At 45.4% G+C, this 24,484-nt stretch overlaps 1 protein-coding gene across 1 annotated transcript in view; it reads right to left on the bottom strand.

The window, feature by feature from the left end:
• Nucleotides 1–20,233, bottom strand: part of RIOK3 (RIO kinase 3) — a 29,643-nt gene extending 9,410 nt beyond the window's left edge. Inside the window, exons 1-5 of the mRNA XM_073550834.1 lie at nucleotides 19,940–20,233; nucleotides 4,143–4,264; nucleotides 3,813–3,958; nucleotides 3,623–3,730; nucleotides 355–464 (exon numbers count right to left, since the gene is read on the bottom strand). Of these exons, the coding sequence (XP_073406935.1) occupies nucleotides 355–464; nucleotides 3,623–3,730; nucleotides 3,813–3,958; nucleotides 4,143–4,264; nucleotides 19,940–19,978 (525 nt within the window). The 5' untranslated portion in view covers nucleotides 19,979–20,233. The remainder of the gene's footprint in view (nucleotides 1–354; nucleotides 465–3,622; nucleotides 3,731–3,812; nucleotides 3,959–4,142; nucleotides 4,265–19,939) is intronic.
• Between the last annotated feature and the right edge of the window lie 4,251 nt (nucleotides 20,234–24,484).

The following is a 24,484-nucleotide window of genomic DNA, read 5'->3' on the forward strand; positions in this document are numbered from 1 at the left end:
CAAAGAAATACCAGCAACTCGAGAAAGTGGTTTTTTTGTGTAATTTTTTGTAAGTTTATTAAAAAACAAAAATAAAAAATTATCCACTTTCTGAAGTCACTTAAGTCTCAGAGTTGTCTGTTAGCCACTGTCCTGTTCACACAGTTTACACTACAGATTGCCTTTTCTTCCCATATGTGACAGCCCTGCCTGAGGCAGAGCAAACACCAACAATCTGCAGTGTCAGTGCGCGGTTTTCACAAGAGCAAATCATTTTGCGACAAAAATGTTAATTTTTTTGCATTAAAATATTGTTGTATTCTAACCAATAAATAGAAATACAATATCTAGGACTACAGCAACATAATTACTTACATTTTCCATACGTGCAGTATTCTTCCTGCCACAAACCACTTCATCATGTTTTGTTGTTATGTCCTTCCCTTTTCCTGTGAATCCTCTCTTTGGTGTGGTGGTGGGCTTATCTACAGACAAAAAGTAGTGTCTATGTAAATGATCAGGCTCATTAAAGCGAGTCTGTCACTAGGTTTTTGCCACCTAATCCGAGAGCAGCATAATGTAGGAGCAGAGACCCTGATTCCAGTGATATCACTTACTGGGGTGCTTGCTGAGCTTGGGGAAAATCACTAGAGGACTAGCAAACTTGCTCATATGTAGTCCAACCACTCTCCCACCACTGATTGGCAGCTGTCTACCGATGCACAGTGTACACAGAGCAGGACAGGGTTACACAACTCAGCATCCACAGAACAGAGATCTTCAGCAAAGAAAACAGTGATTCTATAAAAACCACAACAAACATCCCAGTAAGTTACACATCGTTGGAACCAGAGTCTGTGCGTACATCATGCCGTACTCAAATGGGGTAGCAAAAATCTGGTGATAGACTGGGTCATGAAGGGGTTAAAGGGAGTCTGTTTTGACCTTAATGACCTGGCCATTTTTTGCAATTCTGACCACTGTCCCTTTATAAGGTAATAACTCAGGAACGCTTCAAAAGATCCTAGCGATACGGAGATTGTTTTTCGTGACATATTGGGCTTCATATTAGAGGTAAATTTAGGTCTATAATTTTTGGGCTTATTTGTGCGAAAAAAAATAAAATATATAATGGAATTTTGGCGAAAATTTTGCAATTTTCACATTTTTATTCTGTTAAACCAGAAAGTTACCTGACACAAAATAGTTACTAAATAACATTTCCCTTTACTTTCCGTTTACTTTACGTCAGCACAATTTTGGAAACAAAATTTATTTTTGTTAGGAAGTTATTATAAGGGTTAAAAATTGACCAGCGATTTCTTATTTTTACAACAAAAAAATATATATATATATATATATATATATATATATATATATATATATATATATATATATATATATATATATATATATATATATATATATACCACCTCACATTTGAAGTCACTTTGAGGGGTCTATATGGCAGAAAATACCCCAAAGTGACACCATTCTAAAAACTGCACCCCTCAAGCTACTCAAAACTACATTCAAGAAAATTATTAACCCTTCAGATGCTTCACAGGAACTAAAAAAAAATGGACATTTTATTTTTCCAACAAAAATGTTCTTTTAGCATCAATTTTTTCATTTTCACATAAATGGATCCTAAAATTTGTTGGGCAATTTCTCCTGAGTACACCGATACCTCATATGTGGTCATAAACCACTGTTTGGGCGCACGGCAGGGCTCAGAAGGGAAGGAGCACCATTTGACTTTTTGAATGGAAAATTATCTCCAATCGTTACCGGACACCATGTCGCGTATGGAGAGCCCCTGTGTGCCTAAACACTGGAGCTCCCCCACAAGTGGCCCCATTTTGCAAACTAGACCCTCCAAGGAACTCATCTAGATGTGTTGTGGGAACTTTGAACCCGCAAGTGTTTCACTAAAGTTTATAACGCAGGGCCGTAAAAAAAAAAATAAAAAATTTCCACAAAAAACAGTGGAAACCCCTCAATTCTAACTCCAAACCTAACCCCAACACACCCCTAACGCTATGTGCCCACGTTGCAGAAATGCTGCGGAAATGTCCGCAGCATTTCGGCAACTCCCTGATGTGGGTGAAACGCATGCAGGATTCGAATGCGTTTTCCCCGCAAAACACAAGCGTTTTTACCTTGCAGAATCCTTACCCTCTGTCGGCCCCCAAAGTCATCCCGGCCCTCATTAGCGCTGGCGGCAGCTTCCATTCTCAGGGATGCATTGCGCGGATGACCTCTGATGACGTAGCGGTCATTCGCGCAATGCATCCCTGGGAACGGAAGTTGCCGCCAGCGCCAAATGAGGGCAAAGATGACTCCGGGGGTAAGTATATCCCTATTTTTTATTTTAATTCTATTTTTTACAGAAATATGCTACCCAGGGCAAGGAGGAGAGTCTCCTCTCCTCCCGACCCTGGGTACCATCAGCACACGAAGCGATCACTTTACGCATGGTGGGCATAGCCACATGCGTAAAGTGAGCGTTTCAATGCAATCCTATTGCGGCATCGCCGCGATTCTGCAGAAATAATGGACATGATGCGATTTTACGGCTATGCGATTACGCAGCGGGAAAATCCGCTGCATGGGCCCAGCAACTGCGGAATCCCATAGGATTGCATGGGAATGTGTTTTTTTTTTTTAAGTGTCTCTGCTGTGGCAAAAATGCGGCGGAAACGTGTAAGAAACGCAACGTAGGCACACAGCCTAATTCCAACCCCAACGGAAAAATAAAAATACATATTTTTATTTTATTATTTTTTCCCTAAGCGGGGGTGATAAAGGGGGTTTTATTTACTTTTTTTTATTTTGATCACTGATAGACCCTATCACAGTGATCAAATAGTACCTGGAATGAATGACATCTGCCGGGTGGCAGATCTTGGCGGGCACATTACGCATGTGCCCGCCATTTTTTAACCGAAAGAAGATGGCGGTGCCCATGGAGGGAAGGTCTGGAGACAGAGGGACACTGGGAGGTATGGGGGGGGGGGGGGCGCGAATTGGACGGCGGAGTGGAGGACAGGACAAGGGGGAGGAAATACTGACAGCGGCAGATCGCGGCCGTCAGTCGGTGGCGGCTGCAGATTGCGGTCTTCAACCATGGCCGATTTTAGTATTTCACCAAGTTTCATTGGTGAAATATTACAATTCCGCTGATCCCCAGAGCGATCGTAGCCCCGGGGGGGGGGGTCGGGCAAATCCACTCCCCCTGGGGTCAAGTACAGGTCCTCCTGTAACTGTAGGTCAGGTGACATTTCAGTGACCCCGGTCACCTGACTCGCAGGAACGCGATCTCGCCATGACAACATAGGCATCACAGGTCAGATTGGCACACTTTCATGACACCTACGTGGTGTCACAGGTCGGGAAGGGGGTTAAGAGAGGTTCTTCCATTTTCTAACTATGGAGCTACAGAATAAAGTTACCATACACAAGATCCTTCAAAAACATGCACGTTTGGTTGAACAGGTATGCTTAATAAAATGGAGGAGAGGAAAAGGTGACTGACAACTCTGGAAACCGCACAAAGGATTGGGCATGCTGAAATACTTTTTCACGATCCTCCTTTCCCCACCCTTCAAGGGCCATGTATATGGAAGGGTAATGTGCCTACCAGCCTTGTAGGGGTCATGACGGGTGTCCTGCCAATCCACTTCATCTTCAGAACTCTCACTTTCTTCACAAGCATGCACTTTTCTGTAGTTTTCAAAAGATATCGAAACTAGGAGAAACAAGAAGAAGTTGTTTTACTAGCTATCTGGACTGTTCAGCCATTTCCGCATGCACAACTTTCCTCCCCTTACCTTTACTGTCACCATTAAACTTTTTCTCCTCTCTCATCAGCTGAGCATCATACTCCTTGTCAAACTGCATCTGCAGCATCTGAGCCAAAACCTCATCACTGGACGTATCGATGTTTTCAGACGTCAAGAAAGGTCCGTCATCAGAACTACAGCATGACAAACGTGCAGCCATTAGAGGTCAGGCCAAAACAAAGTATGCACAAGTAACTATGTAGAATATTCTTTTTCTTGACCATAAAAAGGAGATCACAGGGCAGCTTCAGTATAACAAACCACAAAGGAGTGGATCACCGAGCGATGGCCACTCCTGAGGTCATACATGTAACTTACATGGCTTCTGGTGGGAACACGTGGCTCTCTTCTTCCAGCTGAAGTTCTCTGGCGAGCTCCTCACTCATGACATCTGCCAATGAGGACTGATTCATTGGTTTTGTAGGTAAACCCCAAGGGCTCTATAAGAGAATGATGCACAGTAGTTTACACAAACCGGGAAGCATCAACATCTCATTATACTTTTAGTAGGTCACATTTACACAAGAAAGTGAGCCCAACAGCTGAAAGGCAAGGGGCCAACCCCCAGTAGTCATGCCCACCCATAGAGAGCTGCCGAACAGCGTCTACGACTATCAGGGCTGTGGAGTCGGTAAGCCACAGTTGCGACTCCGACTCCTGGATTTTATCAGACTCCGGCTCCTTCATAAATGGCCAATTCATAACAAATTTACTGTTGTAAAATATTAAACATTGTGCTTATTCAGTTTCTCACCATCATATAAGTAATCAGACCACTTAGAGCAAAAACTACATTTATTAGAATACAATTAGAATATAGCAAATAACTTTTATAAACTTTTCTAAACTGTAAGTAAATATGCAATAAACACTTTTATGCAGTTAATAAGAAGAAATCTATAAATTTGTCCTCAGAAAAAGTATTGCCTCTGTCAGATCCTCCTTCATGGATGCCCTCAAATCTGATCTAATTATTTTGAGAGCAGAGAACAACCTCTCTACACTAACTTGTGTTGGTGGCAAAGCAGTAACCACTCGGGCAACATCTCTGACAATGTCAGGATACAGAGGAATCGCTTGTTGCACTGTTATTTTTGATGAACGGTCAAATTTCTCAATTTCTTTTAGTGCACATGAAAAATTCTGCTGAAATGTACTGGCTGTGTTCCTTGATGGGGATGACTCTTCTTCTATGCGGGAACGCTTTGCACGGTCCTTGTGATCCAAATATTTTTCGAAATTAAATTCTTCATCAGTTGATGATGAGGGTGAAGATGTGGCAGGACGACCAAATTCTTCTTCTTCCTCCTGACTGTTCTGCAACCCTTTCATCCTTACTGCTATTTCAAACAGAGCTTCTTTTCCTTTACTTAGCTGTTGATCATCTAGAAGAATCCGATGCATTGGGTCTACATAAACAGCTGCCAAAAGAATGTTATTTTGTAATAGTAGCTCCTCTCTCCGTTTCATTGATGTAGCAATGCCACTTGCAATTAACCCTCTTCTTTGGGACAGGCGAAACATCAGGTTCTTCCACTCCTTTAAGAAAATACCTGGAGTTAAGTCCTCTGCTTGTAATTTTTTAGTCACTGTAAATGGGTGCTCTAGCAATTTTTCCAGCTGTCACCTGATTCCACTGACTTTCATTTAGCGTCAGTTGAGGGTTAGCCATGTCTACAAGAAAGGTTTTCAGTTCAACCAAGCGCTGAATCATTAAGTACTGCCCCATCGTGTGGCTTGATCAATAATTGCCCCTTTTCCAGCACGTCTCTTCAAAATTGAGTCAACTTTAGGGGTTCTGGCAACAGTAGCCAATTTTCTCACCTTGCCAATCAGTGCAGCAGCATGTCCTTCTTGCAGACTGTCTCTTATAGCCAGCTGTAGCGTATGCACAACACAGCGCATGTGATGAATGAAAGAACATATTGACACAGTTTCAACAAGATCATCTAAACTATCATGTTGCTGTTCATCTGAAGCAACTTCAGTTTGCTCCTCAGTTACAATACTGTGTTCCTCTATTTCAAACATTTCTGTGTCTGTGGACCCAGAATGTTCTTCTAGCTGCTGGTCACCATCATTACTCTCATTCATTAGCTTAATAGTACTTATCATATTTGAAGCATTGTCAGTTACGACAGAAAGAACTTGCTCTTTTTTAAGTTCATAGTCTTGCAGAACCTTTTCCACCAAGACCTGGAGAAACTCACTGGTGTGATGAGCTTTGGTGTCTTTTACTGCCAATGTCTTGGTAACTATTTCATTTTTGTCACAAACAAATCGGACATTGATGGCAAAATAGTTCACTCTGTGACGTGTGCAGGCATCCATTTTAAGAAACAGAAAGCGTCCCTTGAGAGTTTTTTTAAGTTCTTCCTTTTGTTTAAAAGCTTCTTCGATTACTAATTTTCTAATTCTCTCTCTCTCTCCAGAGAAACACCAAGCTTGCGGGCCATTTCCCCATTCAGACACATAAAAGCTGGTCGTGAAAATAATGAAATAGGCACACTATCCTTTACAACAAGCTCTATGATCTGTTTTTTAAATGTATCTACTGTCATTGTCACAGTAACTTTGTCACTGACAAAATATCTTGCAACTGATGGCTGCAAAGTTCTCTGCTCCTTTGTTTGGCTGGAAGAGCTGGGCACTGGTTCATTGGTTTGGATGCAGTCTTTCTCATCCACTGCTTTCAGTACTTCTGGATGAAAGCGCTGTAAATGTCTCTTTAGATTAGAAGCTCTGGTAGGAGCATTTTTATCTTTGCCTGAATATGCACTCATCTTGGCTTCACAGCATTTGTTTTCGTCTGGATCATTTGTCATACACTGACAGACATAATGTTTTCTATCTTGAGTGATGGTGAAATGTTCAAATACAGCTGATTTAATGTGATGCTTCTTTGACATTCTCAGGTTTTTAATTCTGCATTCACAATCCAAATTGTGAACGCAGTCCGTTTAATATTCGGATCGTGTCCGAGGGTGCGTCACAGAATGACGGCACATTGCTAATGCATGCCGCTTATGACATGCGTTAGCGATGCGCTTGGTAATGGGAGTGTATGGCAGCATTAACGGACTGCCTAAACGCAATAGGAACCTGGCCTTAGAAAGAAGAATTGGATTACAGCATTTTGGCCTCCATTGATTAAAGGGTTTACGCTAGAATTCTGGTGTAACAAACACTTTGAAAAGATATTGTATTTTTACACAACACAAAATTTCACAAAATAAATTTAACTCTGCATTTTCACATCACTTTTGGCCAACTCTGTCAAAGTGAGTGAAGCCAGAGTGGGATGGGGCAAAGCAAAAAAAAAAAAAACAAAAAAAAACACCATCAAAAGTGGCGACAACCATTACACCAGAAAGGTTACTTTAGTCTTTGACTGGAGTAATAATTCTGATAAGCTGTCAATCACCGATAGGACCGCTCACTGAACCACAAGTCCCACACAGAGCAGATGAATAAATTATTAAAACACGGGTCATGCAGAATCTTTTCTCACAAAAATATATATCAATATACTCCCCCCCCCCCCGTTCTATAACATGGGGCCTGCAGAGTGAGCTGCGTTTTCATGGTGACAGGTTCCTTTTAATGCGCAAGGAATGCCATTATACCAATCACTGGATGGAGAGGGTCAATGATGCGAACAGTGACTGGCAGAGACAGGAGTGGAAGTAGAGACCGGAGGAAAGGGAGAAAAAAAATCAATGGAGGGGAGTAGTGATTCCATTTTATATTTATCCTATTATAAACCCTAAAAATACATAAGTCACCTACAGAAACCCCTTTAATGGAACATTAACAATAGATTTCTCCAAAGTCTGACTACTTTGCTACTCTGCAACAGATAATAGTAAACTAATAACAAGCGAGTAATCGTCTGCAATCAGTTTTAGCCAATTGGCTCTTTCTGGCATCACGCCCTTTTCCATAATGCCTAACGGCAAATAACATAGTAGAGATTGTGTAACTCATGTGGCTCTCCGCGGCCAAATCAATCCTCTTACTGTGAGATCAGCACTCCCAGCACAGTCCTGGTGGAGCAGACTGACATCCTTAGTGACCCATCAGGTGACAGTAATGGCGTTTGCACATGGTTACTCGCTGTATTGATGGCAGACGAGATCAATGGCTTCTACACCGATTGCTTACAGTGCACACCCGGACGCTTAAACACTCACATTGTGCTGACGTTATGTGGCTATACAGCTGCTATTAATGATGTATATACTCTTACCTGCAACAAATAACTGATTTTTCTACTAGAGTATTAGGGATGTTTATTAACTACTTTAATAACATACCGGTACATCTTTTTTCATTTTGCAACACAATTATGTGATGTATAACTAATTGATCACGCGCACATATACACTATATCCCATCTCACCGTCATTGATAAAGGCTTCAGTTGGGAAGACGAATTGTTGCTCTTAGATGGGTGAATAAACACTTTCATTTGGATCCCTTCAGTGCTGTTTATTCCATAACCAAAGCAGACACTCTTTATTCTATATCATATGATTAACAGCTGAGTGCTTAGATACACACGTATTTTATTCAGTTGTGCTCAAAAGTTTACAAACTGCGGCAGAATTTTTGCTTTCTTGGCCTTTTTGTAGAGAATAGGAATGATAACACCAAAACTTTCTCCACTCATGGTCAGAGGTTGGATGAAGCCATTTATTGTCAAACTACTGTGCTTTCTCTTCCTAACCCCTAAAGCAGGGGTCCCCAACCGCCGGTCCGCGGCCCAGCACCGGGCCGTTGCAGTGCCCTTGCCGGTCCGCGGACACAAGGGGAGCCGGGGGGCGGTGCAGCAGCTGATACTCACCCTGCATCCCGCGGCGGCTTCATCCCACGGCGGCTTCATCCAGCGCTGAGCGGTCACGTGCTACCGCTCATTTAAGGTCATGAATATGGACGCCACTCATCTCCCATAGGCGTGGCGTCCATATTCATGGACCTTAATGAGCGGTATCACGTGACCGCTCCGCACAGGAAGAAGCTGAAGCGCCGCGAGATGCAGGGACGTGCAGCGACGGGAAGGAAGTTCAGCGACGTGAGGGTAAGTATGATGGGGAGGATGGGGGAGCCGAGCGGAGCCATAAGGGAGGGAGAATGGGAGCGGAGCCATATACACAGGGGAGGGAGAATGGGAGCGGAGCCATATATACAGGGGAGGGAGAGTGGGAGCAGAGCCATATATACAGGGGAGGGAGAGTGGGAGCGGAGCCATGTACACAGGGGAGGGAGAGTGGGAGCGGAGCCATGTACACAGGGGAGGGAGAGTGGGAGCGGAGCCATGTACACAGGGGAGGGAGAGTGGGAGCGGAGCCATATATACAGGGGAGGGAGAGTGGGAGCGGAGCCATATATACAGGGGAGGGAGAGTGGGAGCGGAGCCATATATACAGGGGAGGGAGAGTGGGAGCAGAGCCATATACACAGGGGAGGGAGAGTGGGAGCGGAGCCATATATACAGGGGAGGGAGAGTGGGAGCGGAGCCATATACACAGGGGAGGGAGAGTGGGAGCGGAGCCATATATACAAGGGAGGGAGAGTGGGAGCGGAGCCATATATACAGGGGAGGGAGAGTGGGAACGGAGCCATATATACAAGGGAGGGAGAGTGGGAGCAGAGCCATATATACAAGGGAGGGAGAGTGGGAGCGGAGCCATATATACAGGGGAGGGAGAGTGGGAGCGGAGCCATATATACAAGGGAGGGAGAGTGGGAGCAGAGCCATGTATACAGGATGGGACAGGGGAGCCATGCATACAACAGGGGGAGCCACACAGAGCTGGATGGGGGGGACCACACATACATTTTCTGATGATTAGAAAATAATCAGCATGTACAGTACTCCAGTACAATTGTTCTTAAGTGCTCAATGCTCCATTTCCTTGTAGGTTCCAATCATCATTAGCAGTGACGGTCATCAGTAGAAGTAGCCCAGTGCTCCCACTGAAACAGAGAAACAAGCCAGGTGCTCCCACTCATTCAAAACCTATGGTGAGTTGAGTCACATTAAAAATGTTATAATTAAATGATAAATATGCACTGCTAAACTACAACCGCGTCCATAGCCCCGCCCCCTTATGACCAAAGCCCCGCCCCTGTCACACCTCCATCCCCGCCCTGCCGGGCCATGGAAGAATGGTCTTGGTTCAAGCCGGTCCCTGGTGCAAAAAAGGTTGGGGACCACTGCCCTAAAGGACCGGGGTTATTTTCGTTTTTCGCTCCCTTTCTTCCCAGAGCCATAACTTTCTATTTTTCCGTCAATATGGCCATGTGAGGGCTTATTTTTTTGCGGGACGAGTTGTACTTTTGAACACCACCATTGATTTTATCATGTCGTGTACTACAAAACAGGAAAAATATTCCAAGTGCGGTGAAATTGCAAAAAAAAAAAAAAAGTGCAATCCCACTTGTTTTTTTGCTAGGTTCACTAAAGGCTAAAACTGACCCACCATTATGATTCGCCAGGTCATTACGAGTTCATAGACACCAAACATGTCTAGGTTATTTTTTATCCAAAGTTTACTTAAAAAAACAAAAAAACACAACACCATTTTCCGAGACCCGTAGCATCTCCATTTTTCGTGACCTGGGGTCGGGTGAGGGCTTATTTTTTGCGTGCCAAGCTGAAATTTTTAATGATACCACATTTATGCAGACACGTTCTTTTGATCGCCGGTTATTGCATTTTAATGCATTGTCACAGAGATAAAAAAAAAAGTAATTCTGGGGTTTTGATTTTTTTTCCCTCGCTACGCCGTTTAGAGATCGGGTTAATGCTTTTTTTTTGATAGATCGGGCAAATTACTGCATAGCTATGAGCGCCGACCACCGGGTGGCGCTCATAGCAAAGCGGCATCAACAATCATAGCGGTCTCCAAGAGACCTCTGGTTGTTATGCCAACGCATCACTGACCCCCGGTCACATGACGGGGGTCAGCGATGACCTCATTTCCAGCCCGGCGGCCGGAAGCGCCAGTTGAACACCGTTGTCAGCGGCGTTTAAAGGGTTAATAGGTGCAGGTGGATCGCGATTCCACCTGCGCCTATTGCGGACACATGTCAGCTGTTCAAAACAGCTGACATGTCCCGGCTTTGACACGGGCTCAGCGCCGGAGCCCTCAGAGCAAGGGAGAAGTCCAATGACGGACTGTGTCCGTCACTGGACATTATTCTTAATACCATGTATTGCCCCCTCTAACATTAATGACAGCGTGAAGTCTTTTGTGGTAGTTGTGGATGAGGTTATTTGTTAGATGGTAAAGCTGCCCACTCTTCTTGGCAAAAAGCCTCCAGTTCCTGTAAATTCCTGGGCTGCTTGCATGAACTGTGCGCTTGAGATCTCCCCAGAGTGGCTCAATGATATTGAGGTCAGGAGACTGAGATGGCCACTCCAGAACCTTCACTTTGGTCTTCAGTAACCAATGACACGTCGACTTGGCCTTTTGGATCGTTGTCTTGTTGGAACATCCAAGTACGTCCCATGCGCGGCTTCTGGGCCGATTATTGCAAATTTGCCTCCAGCATTTGCTGATAACATGCTGCATTCATCTTTCCTTCAACTTTGACCAAGTTTTCCTGTGCCTCTGTAGCTCACACATCCCCAAAACATCAGCGATCCACCAACATGCTTTACAGTAGGACTGGTGTTCCTTTCATGATAGGCCTGGTTGACCTCTCTCCAAATTTAACGTTTATGGTTGTGGCCTAAAAGTTCAGTTTTGGTCTCATCACTCCAAATTACCTTGCTGCAGAAGTTTTGAGGCTTGTCTCTGTGCTGTTTTGCATATTGTAGGCAAAATACTTTGTGGCATTTGCACAGTAATGGCTTTCTTCTGGCGAATTGACCATGCAGCCCATTTTACTTCAAGTGCCTCCTTATTGTGAATCGTCAAACAGCCACACCGCTTGTTTTCAGAGAGTCCAGTATTTCAGCTGATATTAGTTGTGGGTTTTTCTTTGCATCCTGAACAATTTTCCTGGCAGTTGTGGATGAAATTTTTTGTTGGTCTACCTGACCGTGGTTTTGTTTTTACAGAGCCCCTGATTTTCCATTTGATAATCACATTTTGAATGATGCTAACTGGCATTATCAATTCCTTGGATATCTTTTTGTCTCCCTTTCCTGTTTTATACAGTGCAACTAACTTTTCCCATAGATCTGTTGACAATTCTTTTGCTTTCCCCATGACTCACAATCCAAAAACGTCTGTGGCTGGATGAAAGATGCAAGAGTGTCTGGATCCCAGAAATTCACTCAGCTTTTATGCACATATACTGATTACAAGCAAATAGGTCACAGGTGAGGATGTTACCTTTAGTAGCCATTCAAACCCATTTGTGTCAACTTCTGTGCATGTTATGAGGCCAAAATCTCCAGGGTATATGAACTTTTGATATGGGTCATTTGGATGTTTTGGGTTGTCATTATGATTTAAAAAGAAAAACACAGAAGTTTGACAATAAATGGCTTCACCCAACCCCTAACCATGAGTGGAGAAAAGCCGGATTACTTACCGGTAATGCTCTATTAATGAGTCCACGACAGCACCCACTGGAGGTATCGGATCCGCCCATTTGGAACAGGAAACCCTACAGGAAAGATAAAAGGGGCGGTACGCCTTTCCTCCTCAGTTTTACGTTTCAGAGTACCAGAAGGACCGCCAAGGATTAGGCAATGTTCTCTTATTTTAACATCTTTCTTATCCATTATTTGGTTGATATACTTTAACTATTGATATCTTTAGGGAGGGAAGTGAGCGGATGCTGTCGTGGACTCATTAAAAGAGCATTACCGGTAAGTAATCCGGCTTTTTACTCTTCACCACGACAGCACCCACTGGAGAGATTCCAGAGACAATCACCTGGGTGGGACCACCGTGCCAAGGACAGTCCTGCCAAAGCTTAAGTCAGAGGTTGATGAAAGATCAAGTCTATAGTGGTTATAGAAGGTAGAAGGGGATGACCAAACTGCCGCCTTACATATAGTTTCAATCGGAACATCTCCCTTTTCCGCCCAAGAAGTTGCCATTGCCCTGGTGGAATGCGCCCTGATGTTCCCTGGAGGATCTTCGTTTTTTGCGGAGTAGGCTAAACGAATGGCCTCTCTGATCCACCGGGAAATGGTGCTCTTCGTGACTCCATACCCCTTCTTACAGCCCTGAAATGAAACAAATAGGGCCCTACTCTGCCTCCAACTGTTGGACCTCTCAATATATTTTATGACAGTTCTTTTGACGTCCAGAGTATGGAACTTCTGCTCTTCCGGAGTAGAGGGATTTTTTATAGAAGGTTGGGAGGAGTATCGCCTGAGATCTATGGTATTTTGTTGCCACTTTTGGCAGGTAGGCAGGGTCTGGTTTTAATACCAATCTGTCTTGGTATTCTTGAAAAAAAGGTGGATCTATTGACAAGGCCTGGATATCACCCACTCTTCTAGCTGAGGTCAGTGCTACCAAGAGGGCCATTTTAAGTGCTAAGTATTTGAAGGGTATTGTGTCAATCGGCTCAAAGGGGTCTACCGTTAGGGCGTCTAAGACCAGATTTAGATCCCATGTAGGGACGGAGGGTATGTGGATTGGAGCTATTCGTTCACATGCTGTAATGAATCGAGTTATCCACTTGTTGCCTGCTATATTATGGCCATATAGTGCTCCTAATGCCGATATTTGTACTCTTAGCGTATTTACTGCTAAGCCTAAGTCTTTCCCTTTCTGCAGAAATTCCAAGATTGGGATTATCGGAACTTCTGCTGTATGAGGTACTGTATGGAATTGAAGAAATTTTTTCCATATTCTAGTGTAAATTTGGGTTGTGGACTGTTTTCTACTTTGTAGTAGTGTAGTAATTAAAGACTCAGAGAATCCTCTTGTCCTCAATAACTGCCTCTCAAATTCCACGCCGTCAAGTGCAAGCTGAGCACTTGAGGGTGGAAAAAGGGGCCTTGGGAGAGTAGGTTGGGAGTCGAAGGAAGGACCCAAGGATCTGTTATTGACATAATTTGCAGCCACGAAAACCACGGTCTTTTTGGCCAGAACGGTGCCATTAAGATTATCCTTGCTTTGTCGTCTCTGATCTTCCGAATTACTTGAGGTAGGAGGATCAATGGAGGGAACGCATACGCCAGGTTGAAATTCCATGGAGCTAGAAGGGCGTCTAGTATGTCTGGGTGATCTGATGGAGATAGGGAGGCAAATGTTTTTATCTGCCTGTTCTCCTTTGTGGCGAAAAGGTCCACCTCGGGTTGTCCCCATAGGGCTACTATGTCCATGAAGACCTTCTGATTGAGGCACCACTCTCCTTGCCGTAGAGTGTGTCGGCTTAGGAAGTCTGCCTTTTGATTGCTCTCGCCTCTGATATGAAGGGCCGAGAGGGACAAAAAAATAGTTTTCTGCTAAGTTTAAAATTCTTGCCGCTGAAGACATCAGAGTCTCTGATCGAGTCCCTCCTTGTCTGTTTATATAGGCCACTGTGGTGGTGTTGTTCGATAGGATCCTGACATTCTTCTGTTGGAGCTGCGGAAGGAAGTTGTAAAGAGCATAGAACACTGCAGTCAGTTCTTTTAAGTTGGATGAGTACTCGCATTCCTCTCTATTCCACCTTCCCTGATGAAACCCATTCTCCATGTGGGCTCCCCAGCCCTGGGGACTGGCATCGGTGGTTACGATACAGGATGGAACTATAACCCATGGAACTCCTGAACATAAATGGTCATCATCTAACCACCACTCTAGAGAAGTCAAGACTTCTTGTGACAGGGTTATCTTGCTCTGTAAATGACCACTATGTCGCTTATCCTCTTGGAGGATCTGGTGTTGTAGTGTACGGACATGGTACTGGGACCGCCGGGGTGCAAGAATTTAGTGATCCTAATAGTGACATTGCTCCTCTCAAGGACACACGTGGTCTATCTATAGCTGCTCGTATTTTTTGTTTCGTGAGGGTGATTTTTACCTGAGGTAGTAGACATCTCTGGGTCAAGGAATCTAGTTGAAATCCTAGAAATGTCTGGAGAGATTGTGGATCGAGTCTGGACTTTTGGATATTGATGATCCAGCCAAGGCTCTGAAAAGAGGAGATTGCGTCAGTCACGCGTTCGGTACATTGTTTGACTGAATTCCCAATTATTAGGAAGTCGTCTAAATACGGCACGATCAGTGTGTCCTTTTGGCGAAGGTAGGCCATCACTTCTGCCATCACCTTGGTAAATATTCTTGGTGCCGTGGAAAGCCCGAAGGGCATGGCCGCGTATTGGAAATGACGAATCCTGCCCTCGACTTCCACTGCGACTCTTAGGTATTTCTGGAATCTATTGTGAATAGGGAGATGATAATAAGCATCTTTTAAATCAATCCCTGCCATTACGCAATTTGGGAAAAGAAGCTTTATAGTGGATCTAATGGATTCCATTTTGAAGTTATAATTTTTTATAAATGAATTAAGCTTCTTTAAATTAATAATGGTTCTAAACGTACCGTCTGGTTTAGAAACCAAAAACAGGGGAGAGTAAAAGCCTCTACCCTCTTGTTCCTCAGGGACGTCAACTAAAACTTTTTTAGCTAGTAGGACTCGAATCTCGTCTTCGAGAGCCTTTTGCTGAACTGAGGAATTAAGGCGAGTTATAACAAAGAACTCATAAGGGATCTGAAGGAATTCAATCTTTATTCCTTCCTTGATTATGTTCAAAATCCATGGGCTTAACGTAATTTGTTCCCATTTGGTAACAAAAAATTTTAATCTACCCCCAACTGGTGGGTCTAAACTCTTAATTTTTATCTCTCCTATATGTTGGCCCTCTGAAGATGGTACCCTTCTGCTTTTCGTCTTTCGTGGCCCATCTATTCGTTCTGTCCGACTGTCTTCTTCTCCCGAATGGCCGTCTCTTAAAGGTTTTCCCTCGCATGGGGTTGCACTAATTTTGGATTTTGATTGTGCGTCCCCTTTCCAGCTTTTTAGCCACAGAGCGCGTCTGGCGTTATTCACCAGGGCTGCCGACCTCGCTGCCAGTCTTAGGGTGTCCGCTGAAGCATCTGCCATAAAGGCAGCTGCACCTCTTATCAAGGGGATGGCTGCACGCAGTTTCTCCCTTGACACTCTTTGCTCGATCTGCTGATCTAATTGATCTAGCCATACCAGCATTGATCTAGCAGTACATGTGCTGGCTATTGCGGGTTTGAATACCCCGGTGGTGGACTCCCAGGACCTTTTGAGCGAAGATTCTGCTTTTCGGTCTAATGGGTCTGCTAACAATCCTGCGTCCTCGACCGGGATCGAGGTCTGTTTGGAAGTGGAGGCTATGACGGCATCCACCTTTGGTATTTTAGTCCATTTCAATAGGTCTTAATCAGTGAACGGATACTTCCGTTTTGAGGCTGATGGGAGAAAACCCCTCTGGTCGTGTTTTTCCCACTCTCTTTTGATGAGGTCCTTAATTGCCGGTATCACCGGAAATGATCTCCTCTTTTTTTCTGCCAATCCCGCAAACATAATGTCCTGCGCGGTTTGGGCTCCCCTTTCCTCTTCACACCCCATAGTATTTCTAACCGCTTTTACTAGGTTATCTACGCTGTCCAGTGGAAAACATGCGCGTCCTTCCATCTCTGAGGATGACGATGAGGACGTGAATGCGGAGCCTGAATTTAACTCCTGTTCTTCCTCTGACTCAGAACTAACAACGACCTGTTTCTTATGACTGGACTCTGAGGGAGTGCTGGCGCGGTTGATGGCTTGTATCTCCTCCCTAATTATGGCTCGGATATCTTTAGAAGATATCGTCGACCCCTGCCTGGTCTCTTTCATGCATTGTTTGCAGAGTTTTTTGGGGTAGGAGTCAGGGAGAGGCTCTGAACATAATGCGCATTCTTTATGTTTAGTTTTTCTTTTTTCTTTGACTGAAGTGGGAGGTCAAAGGTAAAAAGAGGGGGGGGGGAGGTTAGCTTAATAGTTAGAGTATATACTTTGCACACTCACCCAGTGAAGCTTAATACCGGGTCGGATGGCTGAGACGGTCTGGATCTGGTTTCTGCTGCCTCGCTCCTGCGGGCAGTCTCTGTCCTGGCGCTGCGGTCCCTGGTGGAATTGCCCCCAGCTGAATCCCCTGCTGGGGCCTGCGACTCCGTGGGGGAAGACATGGTTCCATCGTTGCAGCGCTGTTTTATCTTCACTCCTGTCGTGCCCCCGGAAGTCGCCTTGTGTCAGGGCGCATGCGCCGCGTCATCGCCATCCTACCCCGGAAGTTCAACCATTACTTCCGGGGTATAGGAGCGTCGGGCGCCGGCCGGCTCCTGCGCCACCGCTACTCACACGCGCGGTTCGCGCGCTCATGGCTTCACCTCCCACGCTGTATCCCCACCGATGGGGGGGGGGGGGGGGGGGGGGTGTTCTGCCTCCGGATGCCAGATCGGCCCGCTCCCTGGTAAGACCGGGCGGCCCTCCCCGGACCCGGTCATCACCGTTATGCCACCAGACGAGGGGGGAGCCGTCAAACGGAATCTCCCCCGACGCTGCTTCCGGACCGCAGCCCCTGCCGTTCCCGAGGAGACTGCACAGGCGGATGCATGGCCCAGGTAAGATCCTGCAGGATCCTGCTCCATTTGGAACAGGAAACCAAAACTGAGGAGGAAAGGCGGACCGCCCCTTTTATCTTTCCTGTAGGGTTTCCTGTTCCAAATGGGCGGATCCGATACCTCCAGTGGGTGCTGTCGTGGCGAAGAGTAAAAAGGTGTTATTCATATTCTCTGAAAAAAGGCCAAGAAAGCAAAAATTCTGCCAGGGCATGTAAACTTTTGAGCACAACTGTATTATATACACACACCTGGCTGGTCTAGCTAACAAGACTGTGTATGGCCACTGACAGCAGTCAGTAAGGAGGGAGGAGCATGATACATGACCGGCGTTCACCAAACATTAGTCATAGCCACCACCCAGGCTCCTGCCTGTTATCTGAGCCTTTGTATTCACCTTCAATGAATGAGAAGAATTCTACATGTATTAGGAAAACATTAATCTGGTCACTGAGGTCTGATCTGGACTATATCCGTTTCTGGGAAACCAGGGTGACAACCAATCTGACCAGTCACTAGCTCCAGACCCCCAGCTTCCCAGTAGCCTTGGGCCAGTCAGGCAGCCCTGGATCTGTAAGCATCCCATGTACCAAGAATGAGACAACTACGAGCTGCCGGATTTTAACCCATTGCTGACAGTTTTACCCATCCTTACGCAGCATTTTATCCCTTTTCACGCCCGCCCATCCCGAGTACTGTACACTTCCCTCTTTCCGCACCCTAGTCTCAGTGCCATGACTCTGTCTCCCATTGGTGGCGCTGTGACGATTTTAAGGGACTGGGGAAAGATTTCATTGCTAAACGATTATGAAATCGCTTCTTATTCTGGGTTTATTCTACAGGATGGAAATCCTGATCTGGGTCACGAAGAGCAGCACAAGTGTCAGCAGCAGGGCTGTGGAGTCGGAGTCCATTTTGGTGGAGTCGGTATAAAATGGTCCGACTCTGAAAATATATAATAAATTGGGTACAGTAATTCAATGCAGAATGTGCTGAATATTTTTTCATAGGAATTTGGGAAAGTTATGAAATGTCCTATAAATGACTGTGCTATTCCTGATCTAAGGCTACATTTACACACAGCGTTTTTCCTGCATTTTTTGAGGATACATTTTTCAGCTGCAAAAGCAGATCAGCAAAAAAAAAAAAAAAAAAAAAAAAAATTTTGCATCACCTGAGGTTTTTGAGCTCATAGATAATGTTTCCAATAGCGAAAGCACATTAGAAATCTGCTCTATATATCCATTTATCCATATCGGTCTATCCAACCCAAGTTACTGTAGAGAGGTTGTTCTCTGGCCTTAAAATTATTAGGTCTGATTTGAGGTCATCCATGAAGGAGGATCTGATGGAGGCAATTCTGTTTCTTAGGACAAATTCATAGACTGCACAAATGTTATTTAGTATGTTTTGTTGAAAACTGTTTTTTGCCACTTACTTAGGTTATTACATAGTGATATATATATGATATTACATAGTGTATTACATATTTACAGTTTATGTTTTTTGTGTTCTAAAGTTGTATTCCAATAAATAGATATTATGTTCTATCTAAATGTCTTGATTATTGTATCATAAAAATGATTAAATATCTGATGTTCACATTGTACTATAATACATTTTTCACTTAAATATAAGCAATATATGTGGGAGTCGGTGTAAGGGAAATTGAGGAGTCGAGTTTTTGTCCATCAGTCAAAATCCGCCGTTTTGCAAAAAAAAAAAAAAAAAAAAAAAAAAAAGAACCGCCATTTTGTCTTTTCCCATTGAGTTGCATTACCAGCGGATCTTGATGGACGGCCATCCGTTGGATCCATTTTTTTTTGCGGATCCGTCAAAATTTTGCCGTCCGCAGACATGCCCGAACGGAGCATGTAACGTTTTTTTGGCCGGCAGGAGCCGCACTTCACACTGCGCATGCCCGAAAGACTTCACTCAGCCGGAAATTTAACCCTAAAGTCTGTTCTGGCAGCTGGAAAAAAAAAAAATTTTCTCTCCCCCTCTCTTCCCGGACAGCGGTTCCTTTAAAATTCTTCATTCATCGGATCCGTCAAAAAACGGTCCGGTGGCATCCGTTCACATCAGTTACCAACAGATCCGCTTTCCTCCATTTTGGCGGATTTTAACTGACACAAAAAACTGAAGTGTGAAACAGGCCTTACCGACTCCACAGCCCTGGTCAGCAGATTCAGGGATTTTCTGCCAGAAATTGTGAGTATTTGCTATCTGTAGTAAAACCTCTCGTTGCCAGCAGTCTCCAGCCAAGATCAGTGGGGCACACAGAAGGCCGGCCCTGTGCAGACCCTTGGAGTCAGAGACCCCCATCTGCACTGGTGTGATTACAGGGAGCCAATGGGCTCTAACACCCAGGGGCAACAGAACCCACACTGCCCCCTAACAGGTGACAGAGAATCCCTCTAATGCGGAGGTCGGGGTGGGCCGCGGCACCGGAGGGGTTACACTGCACCCCCCTCCCCGGCGGAGCGGCCGGACGCCTCTCTGCGGTCACACGCCACTCACCGGCCGGGTTTCGGGTGTTATGATCCCCACTTGCTCCATCTTCTCATTCAGGCTCGGGCTGGTGCAGTGTAGCGGATACTGGGCCAGGGTGCGAGAGCTGGAGATCGCGATATGCCGGGGAGGTATAGTCCTGATGTATTCTAGCACACAGGCAGAGGAGAGCGATATATCGGGCCTGCGACAACCGACAGCCGGGCTGACAGCTCTTCAACTTCACGTCTCCTACCGGTGACTGACTGACTAGCGCGGAGCCTGCTGGGAACTACAGCGCGGACCACGCCCACAGCTGTCACACGTGACTGTGAAAGCCCAATGAAGGGTCACGTTCTCTCATCGCTGAGGAATGTCAGCCGCTAGAGGGCGGGCCGCGCGATACCGGCCGTGTGTAGTGTCCGCTATAACAGCGCGCAGCCTTCTACCGCTGCGAGCAGAGACTGAGGCGGCGGGCACTCATTGTACACGCAGTCACGCGCTTAGTGACGAGTTAGCGGCCCCGCAGCGCTGATAACTGCATATACGTTTACTTTTCTAAGTTCATATTGCAGGAAAGCTAAAGCCAGGCTCTAGAACAATGGCTGCCGTGCGCACATGTGGGAGAGTCAGTCGTGTTCTCTGCTGTCCACTGTGTCAGTCAGGGACCCTACACTGTAGCGCGCAGGTCGTTGCTATAGACACTAACACAGACGTGCCCTGGTGACGTCACCTCGTCTCCGCACGCACACGCCCGGTGACGTCACCCGATATGCAGGTTTCATAATGACAGGCTGAGGTGAGGTGTGTCCTCACCGTGCGGCAGAGCAGACGTGTCCAGACTTGTCCTTTCACGCTAACCTCAATCAATGTCTCATATAGTTTACTGTTATTGGGTCATGTATAAATGTGTAAGGCCGGAGTCACACTGGCGAGGAATACGGGTGCGTGCGAGGCGCAAAAAGCACGTATTAGACACGGACCAATGATTCTCTATGGGGTCACTCGCACCAGGCGTATATTTCTCCTCCGTATCCTACGCTCCATGCCACTCGCAGCATGCTGCGATTGTCAGCGTACTACGCCCGTAGCACGCCAATGCAAGTCAATGGGTGCGCAAAAAATACGGATTACACACTGACCACACGTGTGACCTGCGAGCAATACGCAGGTCTTTTGGCTGGTGACAGGAAATGGGCCAATCCATCATCAGGAAGCGTAGACATGCAAATGAGCTCAAAAAGCGCTCCAGACATCCAGGAAGTACGCCTCCACGGAGTACAGCAACAGCATGGCGTCCACTTACATAAATGTGGAGATGCTAATTGTGCTGGTGCAGGAGCGTCCAGAAATATGGGACCCACGCGACGCAAACTATGCGAACCGCACACGAAAGGAGGCGTCATGGAGGCGCATCTGTCGCCAGATGTACCATGACTTCGGTGACAGACCACGTGAGGAGCAGCAGAAAATTCGTAAGTGCAACCATAAAAATATAATTAACGTTAGCGCGCGCTATAAAATGACTCTACAATCAGCCCCCCCCCCTTCCTGGGCATGTAATTTTAGCCTCATGAGGCCGTTACATTAGGATGTGACACGTGGCTTCACACAGCCATAATTAGGGGTTAGGCCACAAGCTCCTCATCCTCCTACCCACAAAAATTATTTTCAGGGGAGCTAATGAGACCCTGGGTATCGGCCCAATTACATATGTCACCATGGGTAGAACGCACACCCCATAAGGCCCCATGCCTAGACTGCTGTTTGAAAATGTGACCACTCAAATATGTGATTTTGACAATCTTTCCTGTCACATTGCAGTTGAAGATGTGATGAAACGGTGGAGAAGCATCCAGGACCAATACCGCCGGGAACGCCAGCAGCGGTCCAGGAGTGGGGATGCTGGCCATGTAAAGCGGAAATATATATATTATGACCGGCTGAACTTCCTCGCCCCAATTCTGGCTCTGAGACCGTAAGTACATACCTCACACCACATGACACAAAAACATTACACAAATACTTTACAGGGACAAAAATATTGATGTATTTTTGCCTCTGTTCTATTTCATAACAGAACTCAATCCAACCTTACGGATCGAGGAACGGCCTCAGAGGCAGAGCCCGTTATTGATCCTGTAGGGGATGAGGTGGCTGGCCCATCTTCTCCCCCTACAAGAAGGATGTCTGAAGAGGAGGCATCACAAGAGCACACAATGGCTGCCCGACAAAACACACCACCAGGACGGTCTTCAGCTGCAACCTCACCCATCCTGGAAGAGATGGGCAACTTGAGCAGCAGCCCAACTGCCCAGATCAGGCCCTCCCCACAGGCTGCTCTAGCAACACGGCGAATAAGAAGAAGGCGCCATGTCGCCATTCAAGAGAGCAGGACCAATGTGGACACTGGGGTGCTGAATTACCTGTCCAGAGTCACTACAGATGATGGTGAGGAGGCCTATGCACGTAGCCTCACCCTTTATCTCCGTGCCCTTACCCGTGAGGTCAGGCTCCGTATTAGGGGGTGTATTCAGATCCTGCTTGATGCAAGCACCCCCCCAATACCCCATATGAGGTGTTTGAATTTCTGGAGAGGTGGCAGCTCTCACCAAGAAATTTAATGCGCATGAGACCATCCACACAGATGCTTGCTCAAGCAGGGTCTGAACAGCCCCTAATACGTGGGCCAACACCTCAACCCCTTCCTCCCCCTACCCATCCTTCTATTCCGCAGCCCCAAATGTCTTCAGCAAGCCAACCCCACCAATATGGCCACTTGTATCCACCCAGTGTTGGAGGCTGTTCCCAACCTGGTTGGGGACGATCTGGCTATCTTGGTGGGTATGATCCACGGGCCTACCATAGCCAACAAGAAGCCCCTCACCATCATCATTATTACTCTGGGCAGTATCACCAACAGGCCCAGGAGGCTGGACAACAACAGCATCATGGGCAACAGTATGGCCCCACACAGGGCGATGTTGGCCACAATGTCCAGCAGCACCCCCAGGCTGTTCCTCCCCGTTCCCCTTCCCCTACATATGAGGATTTATGAATCCAAACTTTGGAGATGTCCAGTGACATGTAACTGGTGCTTCTAATCTAGAGAAAAAAACAGGTGTTCTCCATCACCAACATTTAGAACATAATTTAACACTCACATTTGTAAACAATGTTTTCCAAACATATGAAACAATCCATCATGACAGGCAACGCTACCTCACGCCTTTCACACAGATATTACATGTGTGTATAAAAGAGAATATTTAAATGCGCTATACTGTTACCTGAAAGGATGAAAATACACTAATCACTTGTTAATGCATAGGAAAGGTGTGCTTGCCTTTAGTTAAGTAGTCAACTTTGTTATTAGCATTCTCTAGTAAACCAATTTGAGGCGAACAGCATTCACAATATCACGCTCTCTCTATGTCTTAACAAGTGAGTTTTGTATTTTCATCCTTTCCAGTATAGCATGCTTAAATATTGTCTGTTCTACAGACAGGTAATATCTGTGTGAAAGATGTGAGGTAGCCTTGCCTGTCATGGTGGAATCTTTCTATGTTTGGAAAACATTATGAGGAAATGTGAGTGTTATCTTATTGACTTTATTTTGGTGATGGAGCTCACCCTTTTGTCGGGATCCCTCAGAGTACCTCTTTCACCTGAAGGACCAATGTTCTTGGGTGTGAGACACCATATGTCTCTAATTGATTGCTCCGTCGAGAAGAATACCACAGACTTACGCTGTATTGTACAACTCGGGAAGCCTGCTGAAACGCCTCTGGCTTATCAGTTAGGTTTCCATTCTTTATAGCAAAGAAGTTAAACATTTACAGACATGCGTAGTATAAACCAATTTCACAACTGGTTTCAACAAGACAGAGGAAGCCACGTAGGCTGAAAAACAGGAATTCATCTGTTATCAGGTTTTAGTTCTCAAGGGAACAGGAAAGATGAGTCTAAACAAGAAAATACAACATAGACAGAACTCAATTTAACTCCTTCAGTTCCTATCAGTCCCCCCTTTGACATCTTCATTCTTCACAATCTGGAACACTGGATCCTGTAATGACAGCTGATAGTGTCCTATTCACCAGGTACTATCCCAGGCCGACGGGTTGCCCGAGGGAGACAGATATCTTCTTTTACCCTCTCCATCCCCCAGTTACTAAGGCCACGTCTGTCATCACAAGAGTACGCTCCTTCATGTCAGAAATGAGATGTCAACCTAAGACTTAAAGGAAACAATTATCAACTTTGGTAAGGGTTCTGTCATTAATTCATCTTTCTCATCTGTTTCTGTATCTTTTCTTACACACAGTTAAACACCAAAAAACGAATTTTAAAAATACATATATTACGAAAAGACAAACAAAGATACGTAGTAAGCTTAATATAATTCCAGCTCTCCAACCCCCTATACCTTTAAACCAATTGGCTGGATTCAAAAAGGAGAAGGTATCTGACCACCAACTATCTTTATTGCGATCATTGTCTTTATCATACTGATCTCTGAGTCTTTGAACATCCTCTAATTTTAGTTTTAATCTTAAAGTTTTGTCAGGATCG

Source organism: Dendrobates tinctorius, unplaced genomic scaffold, assembly GCF_039654945.1.
Source record: "Dendrobates tinctorius isolate UK_male_01 unplaced genomic scaffold, ASM3965494v1 ptg000171l, whole genome shotgun sequence".
NCBI lineage: Eukaryota > Metazoa > Chordata > Amphibia > Anura > Dendrobatidae > Dendrobates > Dendrobates tinctorius.